Here is a 17,205-nt window from a genome sequence, read left to right as displayed (position 1 = left end):
GAACAACAGGAATGATTTCATGAATGTGAGTTAAGGTATTTAGTATGTCTTAGAACTGATAGTATATATGAACTTATTGATTTTCTATACTAATTTTGTATTCAACTATAATAATTGTCTTATTGTTTCTAATAAGTTTTTTAGTTGATTCTTTGAGAGTTTCCAAGTATACAATCATATTATTTGTAAATAGCAATAATTTTACCACCTCCTTTCAGATTTTTTGACTCTTTTCAGATTTTTTTTTCCTCTTTGCTAATTGTATTGGCTAATACTTTCAGGACAATGTTAAGTTACAGAGAAAATAGTCGACATCCTTAACTTGTTCCTTGGGAATGCTTCTAATGTTTCCCCATTGGGCATTATCCTGACTTTTGGATTGAGACATATATTTTATGTTAAGGAATCTTCTAGCTATTTATATTTTATTTAGTTTTTTTTTTTTTTAATCAAGAAAGATTGTTGAATTTTGTTAAATGCTGTTTCATAATCTATGGAGATAGCCATGTGATTTTTCATGTTACATCTCTTGATAATGATAGATTATATTAAATATTGAAATCAAATATTGAAATCTTGAATTCTAGGAAAATTTCTACTTTCTTAGTTGTAGTCATTTTATAAGGACATCAGGAAGCTTTTCTTTCTTTTTTAATGCTCTGGAACAGTTTAAATAATACTAGCATTATCTGTCCTTTACAGGTTTAGTAGTATTCCATTTGAAATCTTTTGGGCTTGGTGTTTTTTATAGAGGGTAGCTCTTAACAACTTTTAAAATTCAATAATAGTTAATTTTTTAGGCTTTCTCTCTCTTCCAAGGTTAGTTTTGTTAACCATTCTACAGTTTTAAAGTGTATTTGCATAGTGTTGTAATAGCAATAATCATTGTCTCATTGATTTTTAAAATTTCTTTGTAGCTATGTTTATTGCTTCCTTATTATTTCTTATTTTGTATATTTGTAATTCTTTTTTGGTTGTTTTTATTAGCTGTTTCTTCCAAAGAACCAGCTTAAAAAATTACTTCTTTTTATTAATTCTTTTTTCTTCCATAGGCTTACTTTATTCTTGTAACTCAAAATGGATGCTTTAATGTATTTATTTTCATTCTTATTTCTTAACACAGTACACCACACATGTATTTGAGGCCATGGTATTTTTCTGACTGCTTTAGTTTTACCCCACAGGTCTTGATAGGTAGTGATATGTATTTACTTTGGTTATTTTTAAGACTTCATTACATTTTTTAAAAGTGTTTTTTAAGTTTTTTTTTTAAGTTTTTATAATCTAAGAGTTATTTCCAGGTGGCAATGTGTGTTTGTATGTTTGGTTTTTGGCTTAGTTACTATTTCTAGTTTTATTATATTGCTTTCAGAGAATGTTGTTTAATAATATTTCTACTTCTTTGATTTTATTGAGACCTTTTTTGGTGGCATGCTATTTGATCAGTTGCTGTGTTTCATGAACACTTGAAGATATGTATTTTTTTTTTCAGAGTTTAGTACTATCATTGAAAACTACCTGACTGTGTTAATAGGTCTTCTGTATCCTAATAACAGTATATTTCTACTTCTCCCTATATTTCCTTTAGTTTTGCTTTATGAATGTTATGCTTTTCTATTTGATGAGTAAATATTCTTGTTATATCTTCATTGTAGGCACATCCTTTAAAAAATACTTTTTATTTTGAAATAATTATAGATTCACAGGAAATTGGAAAAAACAGATGTACAAGCAAGTCCTGTGTACCCTTCACCTAGCCTTCCCAGTGGTAACATCTTGCATGACTACAGTTAAATATCACAACAGGAAATCGACACTGGTTCAATTCATAGAGCATATTCAGATTTCACTAGTTTTACATACACTCATTTGTGTGTATGTGTTTTATATTTCTATGCAGTTTTATCATATGTGTAGCTTCATGTAAGTACCCCACAGTTTAGATCCAGAATTGTTCACAGAGTTCCTTTTTGCAGTCATACCAACCCTCTTCCACATGCCCCATTCTTAACCCCTTCCACCCCATCTGTTTTCCATCTGTATAATTTTATTTCAAGAATGTTATAAAATGGGATCACATAGTATGTAACCTTTTGAAATTGGCTTTTTAAACTCAACATATTCTTGAGATCCATCCAAGATGTTAAGTGTAACAATAATTACTTTTTATTGCTGAGTAGTATTTCATGGCATTAATGTAGCACAGTTTAGCCATACACCTGTTAAAGGACATTAGGATGGCTTCCAGTTTCTGGCTCTAACAAATGAGACTACCATGAATATTTGTGTACAGGTTTTTGTCTGAATGTAAGTTTTTATTTCTCTGGGGTATATGCCCAAGAGTGTAATCTCTGAGACGCTTGTAAGTACATGTTTACTTTTATAAGAAACTGCTAAACTTTTTTTCAGAGTAGAGGTACCATTTTATATTTCCACTAGTGATATTTGAGTGATCTTGTTTCTCTGCATCCTAGGCAGCATTTGGTATTATCACTTTTTTCTGATTTGATCATTCTGATAGGTGTGTATTGATAGCTCATTGTGGTTTTAATTTACATTTCCCTGATGGCTGTGATGTTGAACATCTTTTCATGTGCTTATTTTCCACCTGTATCTTTTCTTCATTGAAATGTCTGTTCAGGTCTGCTGTCTAATTTTCTAATTGGATAATTAGTCTTTTTACTGTTGAGTTTTGAGAGTTCTTTATATATTGTAAATACAAGTTCTTTGCTGGATATATGGTTTGCAGATATTTTTTTTCAGTCTGTAATTTGTCTTTTCATCCTTATAAAGGGTTTTTCACAGAGCCAAATTTATTATTTAAAATTTTCCTTTTATGGATTGTGCTTTTGTTGTTAAGAACCCCTCTGTATCTATAGGTCCTGAAGATTTTCTTTGTTTTTTTGCTATGCTTTTTTCCTTCTAACATTTTACATTTAAGTTCATAAGCCGTTTTGAGCCAATTTTTTATATAAGATGTGAGGTTCACACTGAGATCCATCCTTCCTTCCTCCCTCCCTCCCTCTCTCTCTCTCTCTCCCTCCCTCCCTCTCTGCCTCTCTTTCTTTCTTTCTTCTGCCTGTGGATGTGCAGTTGCTCCAGCTCTATTTGTTGGAAAGAAACTGCATCCTTTATAATACTATAAAATGACCTTCTTTTTCTAGTTTAAAGCTTTTTTTGGTGGGGGTGTAGTCTTGAATTCAGTCTTGTGGCATATTAAGATCACAACCCTTATTTTGTGTGTATTTGCCTACTATATTTTTTGCCCATTGTTTTATTTTCAACCTTCAAAAACAGTTTTAGGTGTCAGTTTACATTATAGGGTTGGTTTTTATTTCATGATCCAGTCTGAAAGTCTTTTTCTTTTGCTCTAGTGAGTTTAGCTCATTTACATTCATTGAGATGAAAGATGTTGGTCTAAGTTTTGAAACTAATTTTCTATTTTGCTTTTGGTTTTTATACCTTAAATAGAAAATCTCTAGCTATGTGGTATGTTCGCTTTGGCCCAGTTATTTGTAAGAGGTTTATGTGAGAGTATAGAGGCAAGTCTTCCTACATTTAGGCTATCTAGAATTTTCCTTATGATCCAGGATTTAGTGTGTTAGTTTGTTCAGCTTTTATCCTTCTCCAGCCAATAGGGTTAGGCAACTGTGTATAAAATTTTTCATAGTACAAAACTTTTCTCCCCTGCTGCCATAGAAACAGAATATTCTTTGTAAATAGGGCATTTCTGAGTGATTTCTCTTTAAGCCCTGCCTTTTCTGTTTCATTGTTGGAACCAAACTTAGGAGTTTCTGCCTGTAGCATGTGTATCTTATTCTCAGTGTAATAAACATGAGTTTTAGGCTTTACACTTTGAGAAGTTTATCTTCCTATCTTTTAGTGAGATAAGCAGTTTTCCTTCTCTGCTTTTACTCTTTTGAGCCTCTGCATGAGCTCCACTGTTTTGGGGAACACTTCCACATATTTTGAGGGTTGAGTTTTAGCTTATCTTAATTTTATCAGAAAAGGAATTTGTGTTTTTGTTTTTGTCTCTTTGCTGTTTGGATGATTTCTAAGAAGAGAAGGGGGAAATGGAGATTAAGCCACTATTCTCAAAGGAGGAGTCAATAGTAATATCTTTAATATCTTCACAAAACATGTTGCTGTATTTTCATAAATTATATTTAATTATTGGGAGAGCAACATCTTTGTTAGGATAAGTAGAACACATATTCCTGAAGTACTTTAATTCTTTTCCTAAATTTTATTTTAAAGAATTATGTAAAAGAATTTCATTTAATTTAGCCTTAAGGAATAACTAACTCTATTATAGTCTACCTTTTCAAGGCTTGAAGGCTTGACACTTAGAAATGTGTATTATTTGATAGCTCATTTTCTCCACCAGTAGTTCTGATAAAAACCAAAAGAAGAATTTGTTGTCCACAAAGGGAAATTAGTGAGTTTTATTGTGAAGTAAGGGAGTATATTTCCATTCTTGTAGTTTTTATACTTTGAAAATTATACATGCTTTAAAAAAATCTACCATTTAAGAAAATTTACTGATTTCCTTCAGAATTTTAGTCATTATCTCTGCAACTCCTTCTCTTGTGTTCTCAGTTTTCTTTCCCTATACTTTTTTTCCTAAATCATCTCTCTCAGCTTGCCACTGTTTCAGGGGGTTTGCAATGGGGAAATATTATGGGACTTTTCTACTGTTGTAGGATCATTGAGGGTTGTGAGCTGTATGTTTAACCTCTTTTCTCATCTCCCTTCCCTTGATAAGACAATGCCCAGTGTCTTTTTTTTAGTGCTTAGATAGTTGTCCAAGTACCATGTAGGAATCTGGTACTGGTTATTTTGGTGTTTTCATATCATAAAAATAAATCATCACCATGTAAAAAACATGTAGGGGCTTCCCTGGTGGTGCAATGGTTAAGAATCCGCCTGCCAATGCAGGGGACACGGGTTGGAGCCCTGGTCCGGGAAGATCCCACGTGCCAAGGAGCAACTAAGCCCGTGCGCCACAACTACTGAGCCTGCACTCTAGAACCCACGAGCCATAACTACTGAGCCCACGCACCACAACTACTGAAGCCCGTGTGCCTAGAGCCTGTGCTCCACAGCAAGAGAAGCCACCACAATGAGAAGCCCATGCACCACAACAAAGAGTAACCCCTGCTCACCGCAACTAGAGAAAGCCCGCATGGAGCAACAAAGACCCAACGTAGCCATAAATAAACAAACAAACAAACAAACAACCCCCAAAACATGTACAAGTTATCTATTGCTATGTAACAAGTCGCCCCAGAGCTTAGTAGCTTAAAACAACAAATGTTTATTCTCTCTCACAGTTCTTCAGGGACAGAATATGGGAGCAGCTTAGCTGATGGTTCTGGCCCAGGGTCTTTTTTCATATATAAATTGCAGTTAAGCTATTGGCTGGGCCTATAGTCATCTCAAGGCTTACCTAAGGCTGGAGAATTTACTTCTAAGCCCACACATGCAGTTGTTGGCAGGCTTCAGCTCCTCACTGGCTGTTTGCCAGAGACTGTTCCTCACCAAATGGGCTTTTCTATAGAGTTCCCTGAATGTCCTCATGTCAAAGCAGCTGACTTGTCTCAGAGCAAGTAATCCAAGAGAGAGAAAGAAAGCAAGTGGAAGAAGAGGCCTGAGATGGAAACTGCGTATTTTTATAACCTAATCTTGAAGTGACATGCTATTGGTCACACAGACCAACATTGGTGAGAGAGGACTACACAAAGTTATGCATACCAGGAGACAGCGTTCACTGGTGATGACCTTGCAGGCTAATTCCTAAGAATAGCAATGATATATTTCAGAGTGAAGAACTAATTTTCATACCTATTATCTGAACTTGCATTTAGATACAATGTATTTCTTTTATAAAATGATGGATAATGTTTGTATACTTATTCGGCCATATTCTAGGGAGAAGGGAATTTTGTTTTATTTACATTGAATTTAAGAGATGACCTGGACAAGTTTGTGATTAGGATCATTCTTTGATTTTCTTTTAATTCTTTTAGTATCATTTGATGACTTACTAATGCAAGGCCTAAAGAATTACCTTCATAAAATCTTTGAAAGGCAATGTTTAGCTAAATTTACTTATCAGTTATTTACTTGATGGTAAGATTTTATTTTTTCTCCAGATAGCTTATCCTATTTAGTAGAGAAGATCCCTCTAATATTAAATAACAGGGAAGGAGTAGCAACTTACATTTGTATAATGGTTTGGATTTGTAAAATGTGTTTTTCCCTAACGTATGGGAATAGATAAAGTTTTAGAGTTGATGCTTACCTAGTAAGAAGGGATTTTATAATTTGTTCTTAATCTTTTGGAGGATTCATAGACTCCTTTGAGAATGATGAGGGTAATGGTCTCTCCAGAGAAATGCACTTATGCACACAAAGGCAATTTCACAATTTGGAGGGACCCTCAGGAGGTCCATGGATTTTAGATTGAGAACTCCTCCTTTGAAAGCACAGGTAGACTTCTGGTGGCCTCTGAAAGAAAGGCGTGCTTTTTGATTTTCAAAATACAAAGGGATACAATGTCCCTAACTCTAATTGGAAATGTGTGTTTGTTTTCATTTTATGTGGCTTCTAATTCATGTATCCTAATGATGGTTTTTGTTTCTGAATTTTGCTTGTTCTATAGCATCTGGAGCATAAGAACGGTGCTTATTTTCTTCTTTTCCAAGAGAACAGAAAGAAATAGTAAGTTTAATTTCGAAGTTTTTATAAATACATTAAAAAAACCCATCTTATGGTGCATTGGTTTGTAATTGAATAACAGGTTGTGAAATGGTATATTGAAGTGACAACGTGGTAAATATTGAAGAGCTGTTTACTGTAAAGTATAAGAAAGGTTATGAATGATCAAACTGGTTCTGTTTTTCAGTTGTGTTATTTCTGTCTTGTCCACTTAGAATTTTTTTTACACAATACACAAAACAATTCATTTCTTTAAATGAAGAGAAATTATATTTATTAAATTATCTTTATAGAAAACATGTTATTATGGAGTAAAATATAGTTAAACATCTTTTGATTTATTCTATTAATTGCATCATTCTCTTCAGGCTCACAACCCCTAGGCTTTTGTTTTTATTGAAGTATGTAAATTATGACAATTTTCCTGTATTCTGTATATGTGCAGATTTTAAAGATATTCAGGTCTTAAAACTATGAGTTATAATTAACCCAAGGTATGCAAATTTCATTTTAAATGAACTTTACATGTGATTTTTTTTCTTGTTTTAACTTTTCATTATAGAATATTTCAAGCATATACAAAAATAGACTGAATAGTATAATGAACACTCATATTACCTATCACACAACCTAAACAATCATCAACTCCTGGTCAATCTTATTTCATTTTTACCCCCACCCACTTCTCCATCTCTGTTATTTTGAAGTATATCCCAGATATATCTATCCATAATGTAGTTAAAAATATGTAAACAATGTACATTATTATACTTAAAAAAGAATTCTTAAAAATATTAAACATAAAAATAATAAATTTCCATTTATCTTACAAATGTCATTTGCTTTAAAAAATATTTTGTTTGACTCAGGATCCAAACAAGGTTCACGCAGATACATAACTTTCAAACTGCCCTCCTCATGTATGACTTATCTTTGACCCAGTTAAGGTTCTGTGATCTAGACCAATGACCATCCCTTTTAGACACCCTTGACTCCTTTGCCTCTCTTTCCCATTCTACTTGTCTGGCAAACCATACCTTCTTTAAATACAGTTATATGCTTAATCTGTGACTGGCAAAACCATATCCTGGTTAAAAACATTTATATGCTTAGTCTATGTCTGCATCAGGAAAGCTGAATTTGTTAGAGGAAAATCATACAACATGCTGACTAGACTCACTTTAAATCTATGATTGCAAATATCAAATGTACACTCAACACTGCTACACAATCCTATTATAGTTCCCTAGTAAATTTACTTTTTTCTCTTTGAGAGTATTATTTGACACTGTATTTCTCCTCAAATCACTAATACCCACCACCATACCAAAACCCCAAAACCAAAACCAAACCAAACCAAAATAAAACCAACCAACCAAATAAAAATTCAGAAGCCACAAATAAACAAAACTTCACAAAATCTACCTGGCCACTCTCACCTGATAGTCTCACTTCGTGAAGAAAATAGATATAAACAGGTGAGTGCTATCTCCACCACCAAAAACATAAAGTTAGCCCCATCTGTTACTCAGTATGCTGTCATCCATCATGGTAATTTGGAAGACCGACCTTGATCCCATCTCTGGCTAAGCCTTTCATTTATGCTCTGGATTCTAGATACTCTGACCATCTCATGAACTTTGCTCTTATAGTTATCCCTACCTGCATCTCTTTTGCATTATCTATTTGTATTGGCTTGTCCCTATTTGGCATGTAATCCTGTCTCAATACAATCATCTGGGGGAAAAATCCCATCCTGACTCCATATTCCCTTTAATTTACAATGCATTTCTCCCTCCCCTTCAAAGTTCTCTCATTTTTACCTCCAAAATTATCTTGAATATGACCACTTCTAACTTTCTTTACTACTACTACAATTCTAATTCAGGTCATCATCATCTGTTGCTGGCACTATTGCAGTGGTTTCCTAACTAGTCCATTTTTAAGGTATAAATCAGATCTTGTATCTCTCCTACTTAAATTCTTCTAGTGGTTTCCCATTGCAACCAGAGTAAAATCTGACCTTAACCCCAACTTTCTGGCTTATGTCTATTTCTCTAACTTCATCTCTTTCCACTCTCCTTTTTTCACCTTTGCTCCAGCCACACTAGCCATCTTTTTGTCCTACAAATAAGTTTAAGTCCTCTGAACCTCAGTTTGCTAGTTTATAAACTAGAAACAAATATTTGTTTTGGCAAGACTGTTATGAGTTTTAACTGATAATATTGTGTGTGAAAGCATATAAAAATTGTAAAGTGTTATGTACATGCGGGCTGATGGTACTGATTTTTCTTTTCCAATTCCTATTTTTATTTTTCTTGCCTTTAAAATTTTTCTTGCCTTGTTTAATGGGTTAGGACCCAGTATAATATTGAGTTGAAGTGGGAATAGCAGGTATCTTTGTCTAGCACCTGATTTTGGTGGAAAAGCTTTTAATTTTTACCATTAAGTATGATGTTTGCTGTGGTTTTTAAAAATATTGATACTTTTAATCAGATTAGAGAAATTAAGCTTACGGCATTGTTTCCAGTGATATTTAGCAATATAGTAGATGCCGGAAAGACAAGAAGAAGTTTAAAACAAATATGATCTCTGACCTCATGGAACTAACAAAATCGTGAAAAATATAAGAAAATTTATTTTAAAAGAGCCCTTGGAAACACTTCTCTAAGGAAAATGTGTGAATATTTTGACTTGCAAGTAGGCACATTAGGACATGCTTATTATATAAAGGAGTTTTTTGCTTTAAAATTTTATTTCACAGATCCTTTCATTTAAAAAAATTGTACAAATTCATTTGCGTAGGTATTGCATGTAGATAAAATCTCTTCATAAGAGATTGTCTTGCAGTCTTACACTTCTTTTTAGCATAAAGTTAGGTACCATATGTACATATATGTGTGTGTGTGTGTGTATATATATATATATATATATATATATATATTTTTTTTTTTTTAAAGTCTGAAGCTACTGATCATGTCTTGCTTTTTGTTCTCTGTTAGTTGTATTTCCTTTTTTTTACAAGTTGGACCTAGTATAGATTCGAGCAAGGATTGGCAAACTACAGCCTGTGAGCCAAGTCCTGCCCACCACCTTGTACAGCTCATGATCTAAGAATGGTTTTTACATTTTTAAATTATTGAAAAAATTCAAAGAGTAATATTTTGTGACATGTTAAATTTGAATGAAGTTCAAATTTCTGTTTTATTGGAACACAGCCACATCCATTCATTTATGTTATCTGTAGCTGCTTTCATTCAATGATGGCAGAATTGAGTAGTTGTGACAGACTGTATGGTACTCTCAACATTTCAGCCTATTGTAGGATGCACAAGAAATCACAGTGACACTGTTATAACTTGACAGCATTTCATGTGCCATGTATATTGCTGTATTGCGACTATTTTATTTAATATTACCAAGGTACACTCATTATGTAAAAACAAGAAGAGAAAATTGGACTTTGAATGTTACACTTTTAAGGCACAATGGATTATGGACTATTTTATTATCAAAACACAAAGCATTGTGCTTATTATGCAATGCCATTATAAATGTACTAAAAGAATACACATATACATTGACTATCATGCTAAGTACTCATCATGATACTCCCAATGCACAGAAAAGCAATGTTAGAAAAATTAGAACATTTAAAATGGAATGTCTCATCATAGCAGAATTTCTTCATAAAAATAAGAAGTGAAAATGGAACTTAAAAGTAAGTTTATGAGTTGCTTATTTGTGAAGCAAAGAAAGCTATTTACCAATGGTGAGTTAATTAAACTGTGTAATTGCAGCAGCTGAAAAAATGTGTTTAGAGAAAATACTTGCTTGGCTAGTAGCCTTTTTAGCAAGAACAATTGCTTGAAGAATTAAGAACACTGGAAGCAACATAGTTAATTTAAAAACAAGATCATTTAAAAAAAATTATTTCAAGTGATTGTCATTGGCTCTTTTTTTTTTGTTTTTTGGCCATGCTGTGAGGCTTGCAGGATCTTAGTTCCCTGACCAGGGATTGAACACGGGCCACCACAGTGAAAGTGCCAAGTCCTAACCACTGGAGTGCCAGGGAATTCCCTGTCATTGACTCTTGATGAGTTGACAGATGTTACTGATACAGCTCAATTGTAGTTTATTTCAGGAGTCAATACTGAACTTGAACTGACTAAAGAATTAGCCTCTGTGAACAGTCTGTGTAGAAGACTCTGGGAGAGAATATTTTTAAAGAAGTTGAAAAAACACTAATTTAGTACAACCTGAAGTGGAATCTACTGAGATGTATTTACAACTATTGGTGGTAAAAATATGTGTGAAGCAGAAAGAGGCTTAGTGGATTAATTTACAAAGCTCATGAAACTGTAAGGTGTTTAAATTCTGTGGTTATCCACTGTGTTATTCAACAGCAGGTACTTGCAGAGCATATTTGAACCTATCATGTGTTACTGAACGAGTATTGTCAATGGGGAACTTCATTTGCTCTCATGGACTTAATCATCATCAGTTATGTGAACTTTTATCAGAAATACAAGCAGTTGGATGGATTAGTAGTAGTAGTAAAGTTTTATTGTGATGTTTTGAGCTCAGAGCCAAGACTAAAATGTTTCTGAATGAGAAGAACCACCTTCAACCATTAAGAATGAACTGGCTTTGGAAATTAGATTTTGCTGCAGACTTGATAATGGTTCTTAATGAATTCAACCTAAGAGTACAAGGCAAAACAGTCCTTATATGTGAAACCTATACTGCTATAAAGTGATTTAGAAAAGCAAATAATTTAATGACGAAAGGTAATTTTTTAAAAAGTGCTATGAAAAGTTAAGAAACAAGATCTCCATTCCCACGCAGATTTGCAGCAGATACATTATCTGAGCTCAAACTGCGATTCCAGCAGTGTTTTTCAGACCTCATGCAAGTACAAAGGAAATTTCCGTATTTCAAAATCCATTTAACTGGAAGTGATTAATTTGCAATGACATGATAAAAGGCAAATATCAAGAGAAGAATCTAAAGAATTTTATAAATGCCTTTCACACAATGAATATGCTCAATTAAAATCATGTGATTGTGGATTGATTTCAATATTTAGCAGCACCTATCTGTGTGAAAAAAATTTTTCAAAAATAAAATGTGTGAAATCTCATTACAGATAAACTAACAGATTGACATTTGTGATCAATTTTGAGGATGGGGGACACTAATTTTGAATCTCAATTAAGTGAAATGTTACCCCCCACCTACCTCCCCAGATTCCATTCTTTTCATTGGTAGACCTATGTTACAAAAAATTGAACTCAATTATTATTATATTTGTATTATGTCAATGAAAGTTTTGTGGAAATTTGTTTACTCCTTTAAAAGTGCTCACCTAACTTTGCCTTTTGGCCCATAAAGCCTAAAATATTTACTGTCTGGCCCTTTATAGAAAAAGTTTGCTGATCTCTGCACTAAAGGTTAGATATTTGGCTTGGTCTTATCTAACTAAAGATGACTATTCTCTTTAAAGATGTCAGCAGTTTTTTTCCCCTTTCAGTAATAAGTCTGCTAGAACACTTTGAAAAAAATATATAGTAAAATCATCTTTTCATAAGTTTGTATTTCTTTGGATTTTTACATAAATAGTATTATTTGAATTGGGTATTCAGATGTTTGCTACTCCAGAACTTCAATGAAAAGGCAATAATTTTATTTGTAAATTTAATTAAACATTAAGAACAATTATTTAAATTCTATTTGGTAAAATGTTTAAATCAAGTTGTAAGTCTTCTTTCCAGCTGGAATAGTATTCTTATACTAGTTCAGTATTTCTAGAGAAAAACTAGAAACCTAAAATAAATTTGTAAAGCAGATATTGACATTCATAAATTATATCCTTTGAAATGATTCTTTATGTTCCACCAATGCAACCTAACTAAACAGGCAAATCTTGGAAAAGTTTAATTTTGAAAAGTAATTAGAATCCTCTTTCTTTCCAAGTTCCTCCTCAGGTATATAATACTATAGATTGTCAACGGTTTTCTTTATTAGTGCTCAGTATCTTGAAGATCAAATAACTTAATAAAATATGTACTTCTTTCCTCATAAATAAAGAGAACATTTTTATTACCAATGTATAAAAAGAGAATTGGCTTTAATTTTGTAAATTAACATGGGTGGGATGTTGAAAGGAAGGAGAAATAATAAAAAGTAATATTTCTGAAAACATTTAAAAAATATGTATCTTTTAAAATTTGGAAACGTGTTTTATTCTATATAAAGTCCATTTTTCCCCTCCTGAGCTTGTAATACATAATATAAGCAAACATATAAAATATATATGGGTAAAAATTGAGATGACTTCTGTCTGTACATATCTGTGAGAAATTCTAAAATGAGACTGTTTTCTTGCAGTTGCTTAATGTATATCATTTGACATGATTTTTTTTCTTGTATCTTAATATCTGATTTAGTTTTGGTTTAAATCTTGTTTTCTAGATGAAGCATTGGATGATTTAAAATCCCAGAAGAAAAAAATAGTAAGTTAACTTTTATTTAAGTTAATTTATATAAAACTAATAAATTAAGAACTGAATAATTAATGTTTATATGTTGTAAGTAATGACTCTCCAAGGAACAAGTATGTTTTTAGATAACAGTTTAATGGTGAAGCTAAGTTATGAATATTTTTGCTAGTTAATAATGATGGACAGGAAAAAGTAGTTAGATGAACTTTTGAGAGTCTGAGTGTCTATGTCAATTGGAAGCTGAGAAGTAAGTAAATGAATCATTTTGGAGGACTAAATGAGGCAGAGTGGTAAAAAGGTGGGTATCCAGATTTATTATTAGGGCCAAAAAAAGACCAAACATCATATGTCAGTTCTCAGATTTTCTTGACATAATAAGGCGAGGAGAGACAGAATTAACAAGATTGGATGTAAAAAACGAATTTAACATGCAAAAAAAAAAAAAAAGCCAAAGAAAACTGGGGAGAGAGAAAGAGAGAGTATTTTTTCTTTGGTTTCTTTCATTTTCTATCAGCAGTTCTGATCACATGGGTGTCTGTTGTGGGGCCAGTTAAATGCATCCTTCAGATGGGTTGGAAAAAGGAGGATCAAGAGAGAGTAAGGACTCTAGATGTTTAGAGGTTGATATGCAATAGTTTTTTTTGTTTTTTTGTTTTTTTTTTTTAAGTTTATTTATTATTTTTGGCTGTGTTGGGTCTTTGTTGCTGTGCGCGGGCTTTCTGTAGTTGCAGCGAGCGGGGGGGTGCTACTCTTCGTTGCAGTGCGCGGGCCTCCCATCACGGCGGCTTCTCCCATTGTGGAGCACGGGCTGTAGAGCACACGGGCTTCAGTAGATGCGGCATGTGGGCTCAGTAGTTGTGGCTCACGGGCCTAGATGCTCCGCAGCATGTGGGATCTTCCCGGACCAGGGCCTGAACCCGTGTCCTCTGCATTGGCAGGCGGATTCTTAACCATTGCGCCACCAGGGAAGCCCTGCAATAGTTTTTAATAAGTGGGTTGAACTTGGTGTTTGGCTTGAATTTACATATACTTTTTTCATATAATTATTTTTGAAGTATAAAAATGATAATTGAGGGGCTTCCCTGGTGGCGCAGTGGTTGAGAATCTGCCTGCCTATGCAGGGGACACGGGTTCGAGCCCCGGTCTGGGAAGATCCCACATGCCGCGGAGCAACTGGGCCCGTGAGCCACAATTACTGAGCCTGCGCGTCTGGAGCCTGTGCTCCGCAACAAGAGAGGCCGCGACAGTGAGAGGCCCACGCACCGCGATGAAGAGTGGCCCCCGCTTGCTGCAACTAGAGAAAACCCTCGCACAGAAACAAAGACCCAACACAGCCAAAAATAATAAATAAATAAATTAAAAAAAAAAAAAGATAATTGATAGGAGCATCATGTTATATGGAAACTTAATGAAATTTAATCATATGCAAAATCAATTTAATGTATTTTAGTCTAACATAATAAGTAATAATTATGGATGAAACTAATAAAAATTATGAAGGTTAAGATTAATGTTAAAAATTGTTCTGTGAATTGGTAAGAAAAGACACTGGTCCTGAGGGATTTAAGTACCTGAAAAATAAAGAAACTTTAATTCTGAAAGGATTCCTTATCTTTTTTATTTGATGCCTCTTCAGTGTTCTGTGAGGTATTTATCAAAATTGCATTGATATTTTTGATGGTCCTAAATTGAAACGTAGAAATATTTCCATTGTATCTTATTATATTTCTGGCATTCTACACATCATGGAACAGCCAGAAATTCAAAGTGAGTAAATACTGATGGTTCTCAATAATATAGAAGTTGTGATATGATTGGTTTGGTTTGCTGATGTGATAAAAAAAGAAGAGCTGGTAGTGTTGATCAGAGCCAAGTCTTACTTGTACCAAAATGGAGAAATATTGATTAAAGTAGAAAAGACAAGGAGGAAGACAAAAGAAAAAAGAAAAAAAAAAAGAAGAAAATAAAAAAATTCTAAGTGATGAGAAGCTGATTCAATGTCAGTGGCATCACGTGAACAGAGAACAGAATCTTAGAGAACATATGATTGGTGAAGAACTCTCAGTAGAGTAACAGAGCAGACTTAGAAAATTCTTTGACAGGGCAAACGAAGCTATTTACTTCTTTAATAGCCCTTGATGGAATCACAACATAAACGATGCTCCATCTAGGTCTGACAGTTGGGAAACTCAGTTCAAGGTTCAATAGTTTTGTATATCTAAATGGTTCATGAGACATCAATATTACAGAATACTTCAGTATGGCATTTCTCTTGCAGTGTATGATTAAAGAAAAATAAGTTGGCTGCTCTAACTCATTTTGTTAACTAGGGAACACAATTTGCATTGACTTGATTGTTTCTGGTTTCAGTACTGTTGCTGTTGGGAACTAGTCCCTTGCCTTTACTGCTCAAGCCCTTAACAGAGCTGCTTTGTTTGAGTAGTAGCGTTATACTTTGTTTAGAACAATAGGTGTTAAGGGTGAATTTGTAAGGAGTACAGTGCTAGCTAATGATTGTACTGGTAATGAGAGGAAAAAGAAGGGACGTTACTTTTGAGCAAAAGCAAAATGTAATCAAAACTGATCTTGTTCCTTGATGTTTAACTCTACATTTATAGCTTTAAAAATGCTGGCAGGAAAAATAGCCATTAGTTTAAAATTACCCAACTCCTAACCCTTCTCTTTCACTAAAAAAATGAATGTAAATTGTATTTACTACTTGATGTGTTATTAAAGGTGGTTTCCTCAGGGATGCATCTCTTTAATCTGGATAGATTTGTAATGTAATTTGTAATTTGTCAAAATGTAATTTGTAACAATAAACATGAATTATCAATTGATTAAAAAGTTAAATTACTTAGAAAGGAAAATGAGTGACAACAATGTTTTAAATGTTTTAAAACAATGTTTTAAATCTAAAAACTTAATGTAAGTATTTACTTACTAAAATAAAGCTAGGAATTAATCTTTAGTTACCTAAAAAACCTCCCAAGTCTGGTTGTGTACATTTTGCCACTCACATTTTTTTTTTAACTTTTAGTTTAAAAAATATCAGTGTTCAATAGATAATCGCTTTGTATCCATGAGCATCCCATCAAAACAGTTCAAAATCAAAATCCATCAAAACTCGAGTCAAAATGACCTCTTTAAGTGGCTTCATGAAAATGCTGTGCTTTTTTCAGAATAGTACAGGTCATTCTATGTGGTAATTCCTTTCTGGCATTTCTCAGGCAATTTATATTTTTCCAAGTCCTGAGGAAAATCGGTTGAGAAATTGGGAACGTGGGAAAGAAGTATTACAATTCTCTGAGAATTAGAACTTAACAATCACTACAAATGTTACTGGTTCAAAAGAATCCACTAGTGTCAGTTGAAAGCAAGAGCAAGAAATGCTGACATGCTGAGCTGTAGGTTAATGTGGACATTTCAGGCAACAGGACAGGAGCACATAGAGGAGAAGTGGCACAATCTAATTAGTCAGTCTTGCTTTTGTGGCCATAAGTCTGTTTTATGGGCCCTGTCTCTTATTAATGGTGACTTATTCTTACAAATAAATGTTAATAAGTTTATATATATAGAATACTCTATACAAAATCCTGTGAGTGATATTCCATGAAATAAATTTTGGAAGCAAAATAAGTCCTTAAATTGGCAATTTTAGCATGTGATTCTGTGTGGGGCTGTTAACCTCACTAGAAGTTTCATATGTTACATTTTTATATTACCCAGTAATATTTGCTGGTGTTTTCCAGTGTTTGAATAATCACTGTAGGCTACAGATCTTTGTAAATACTTTAACAGAAGAAATGCTGAGAGAGATGTTACTGTTATTGTAGAATACTCCTATATGAAATCAGAAAATGATTTAAAATCTGAATTAGTAAAAACAATATTGATTTCAGCAGCAAAACAAAATCAGGATAAGCAGACAGTATTTTCATCATTTTAAAAACATGAGTTTAAATAATGCAACATGTACCTT

General features: G+C 33.3%; 1 protein-coding gene across 2 annotated transcripts in view; it reads left to right on the top strand.

Moving 5' to 3' along the window:
* The window catches only part of LNPK (lunapark, ER junction formation factor), an 84,132-nt gene that overhangs the window by 14,987 nt on the left and 51,940 nt on the right, over positions 1 to 17,205 (top strand). For both annotated transcript variants that reach the window (XM_059928138.1, XM_059928139.1), the window contains exons 5-6: positions 6,665 to 6,723; positions 13,195 to 13,235. In XM_059928138.1, the coding sequence (XP_059784121.1) occupies positions 6,665 to 6,723; positions 13,195 to 13,235 (100 nt within the window). The remainder of the gene's footprint in view (positions 1 to 6,664; positions 6,724 to 13,194; positions 13,236 to 17,205) is intronic.

The sequence above is a fragment of the Balaenoptera ricei genome, chromosome 7 (genome assembly GCF_028023285.1).
Source record: "Balaenoptera ricei isolate mBalRic1 chromosome 7, mBalRic1.hap2, whole genome shotgun sequence".
NCBI classification, from domain to species: Eukaryota; Metazoa; Chordata; class Mammalia; order Artiodactyla; family Balaenopteridae; genus Balaenoptera; species Balaenoptera ricei.
This window is presented reverse-complemented; position numbering and strand designations above follow the sequence as displayed.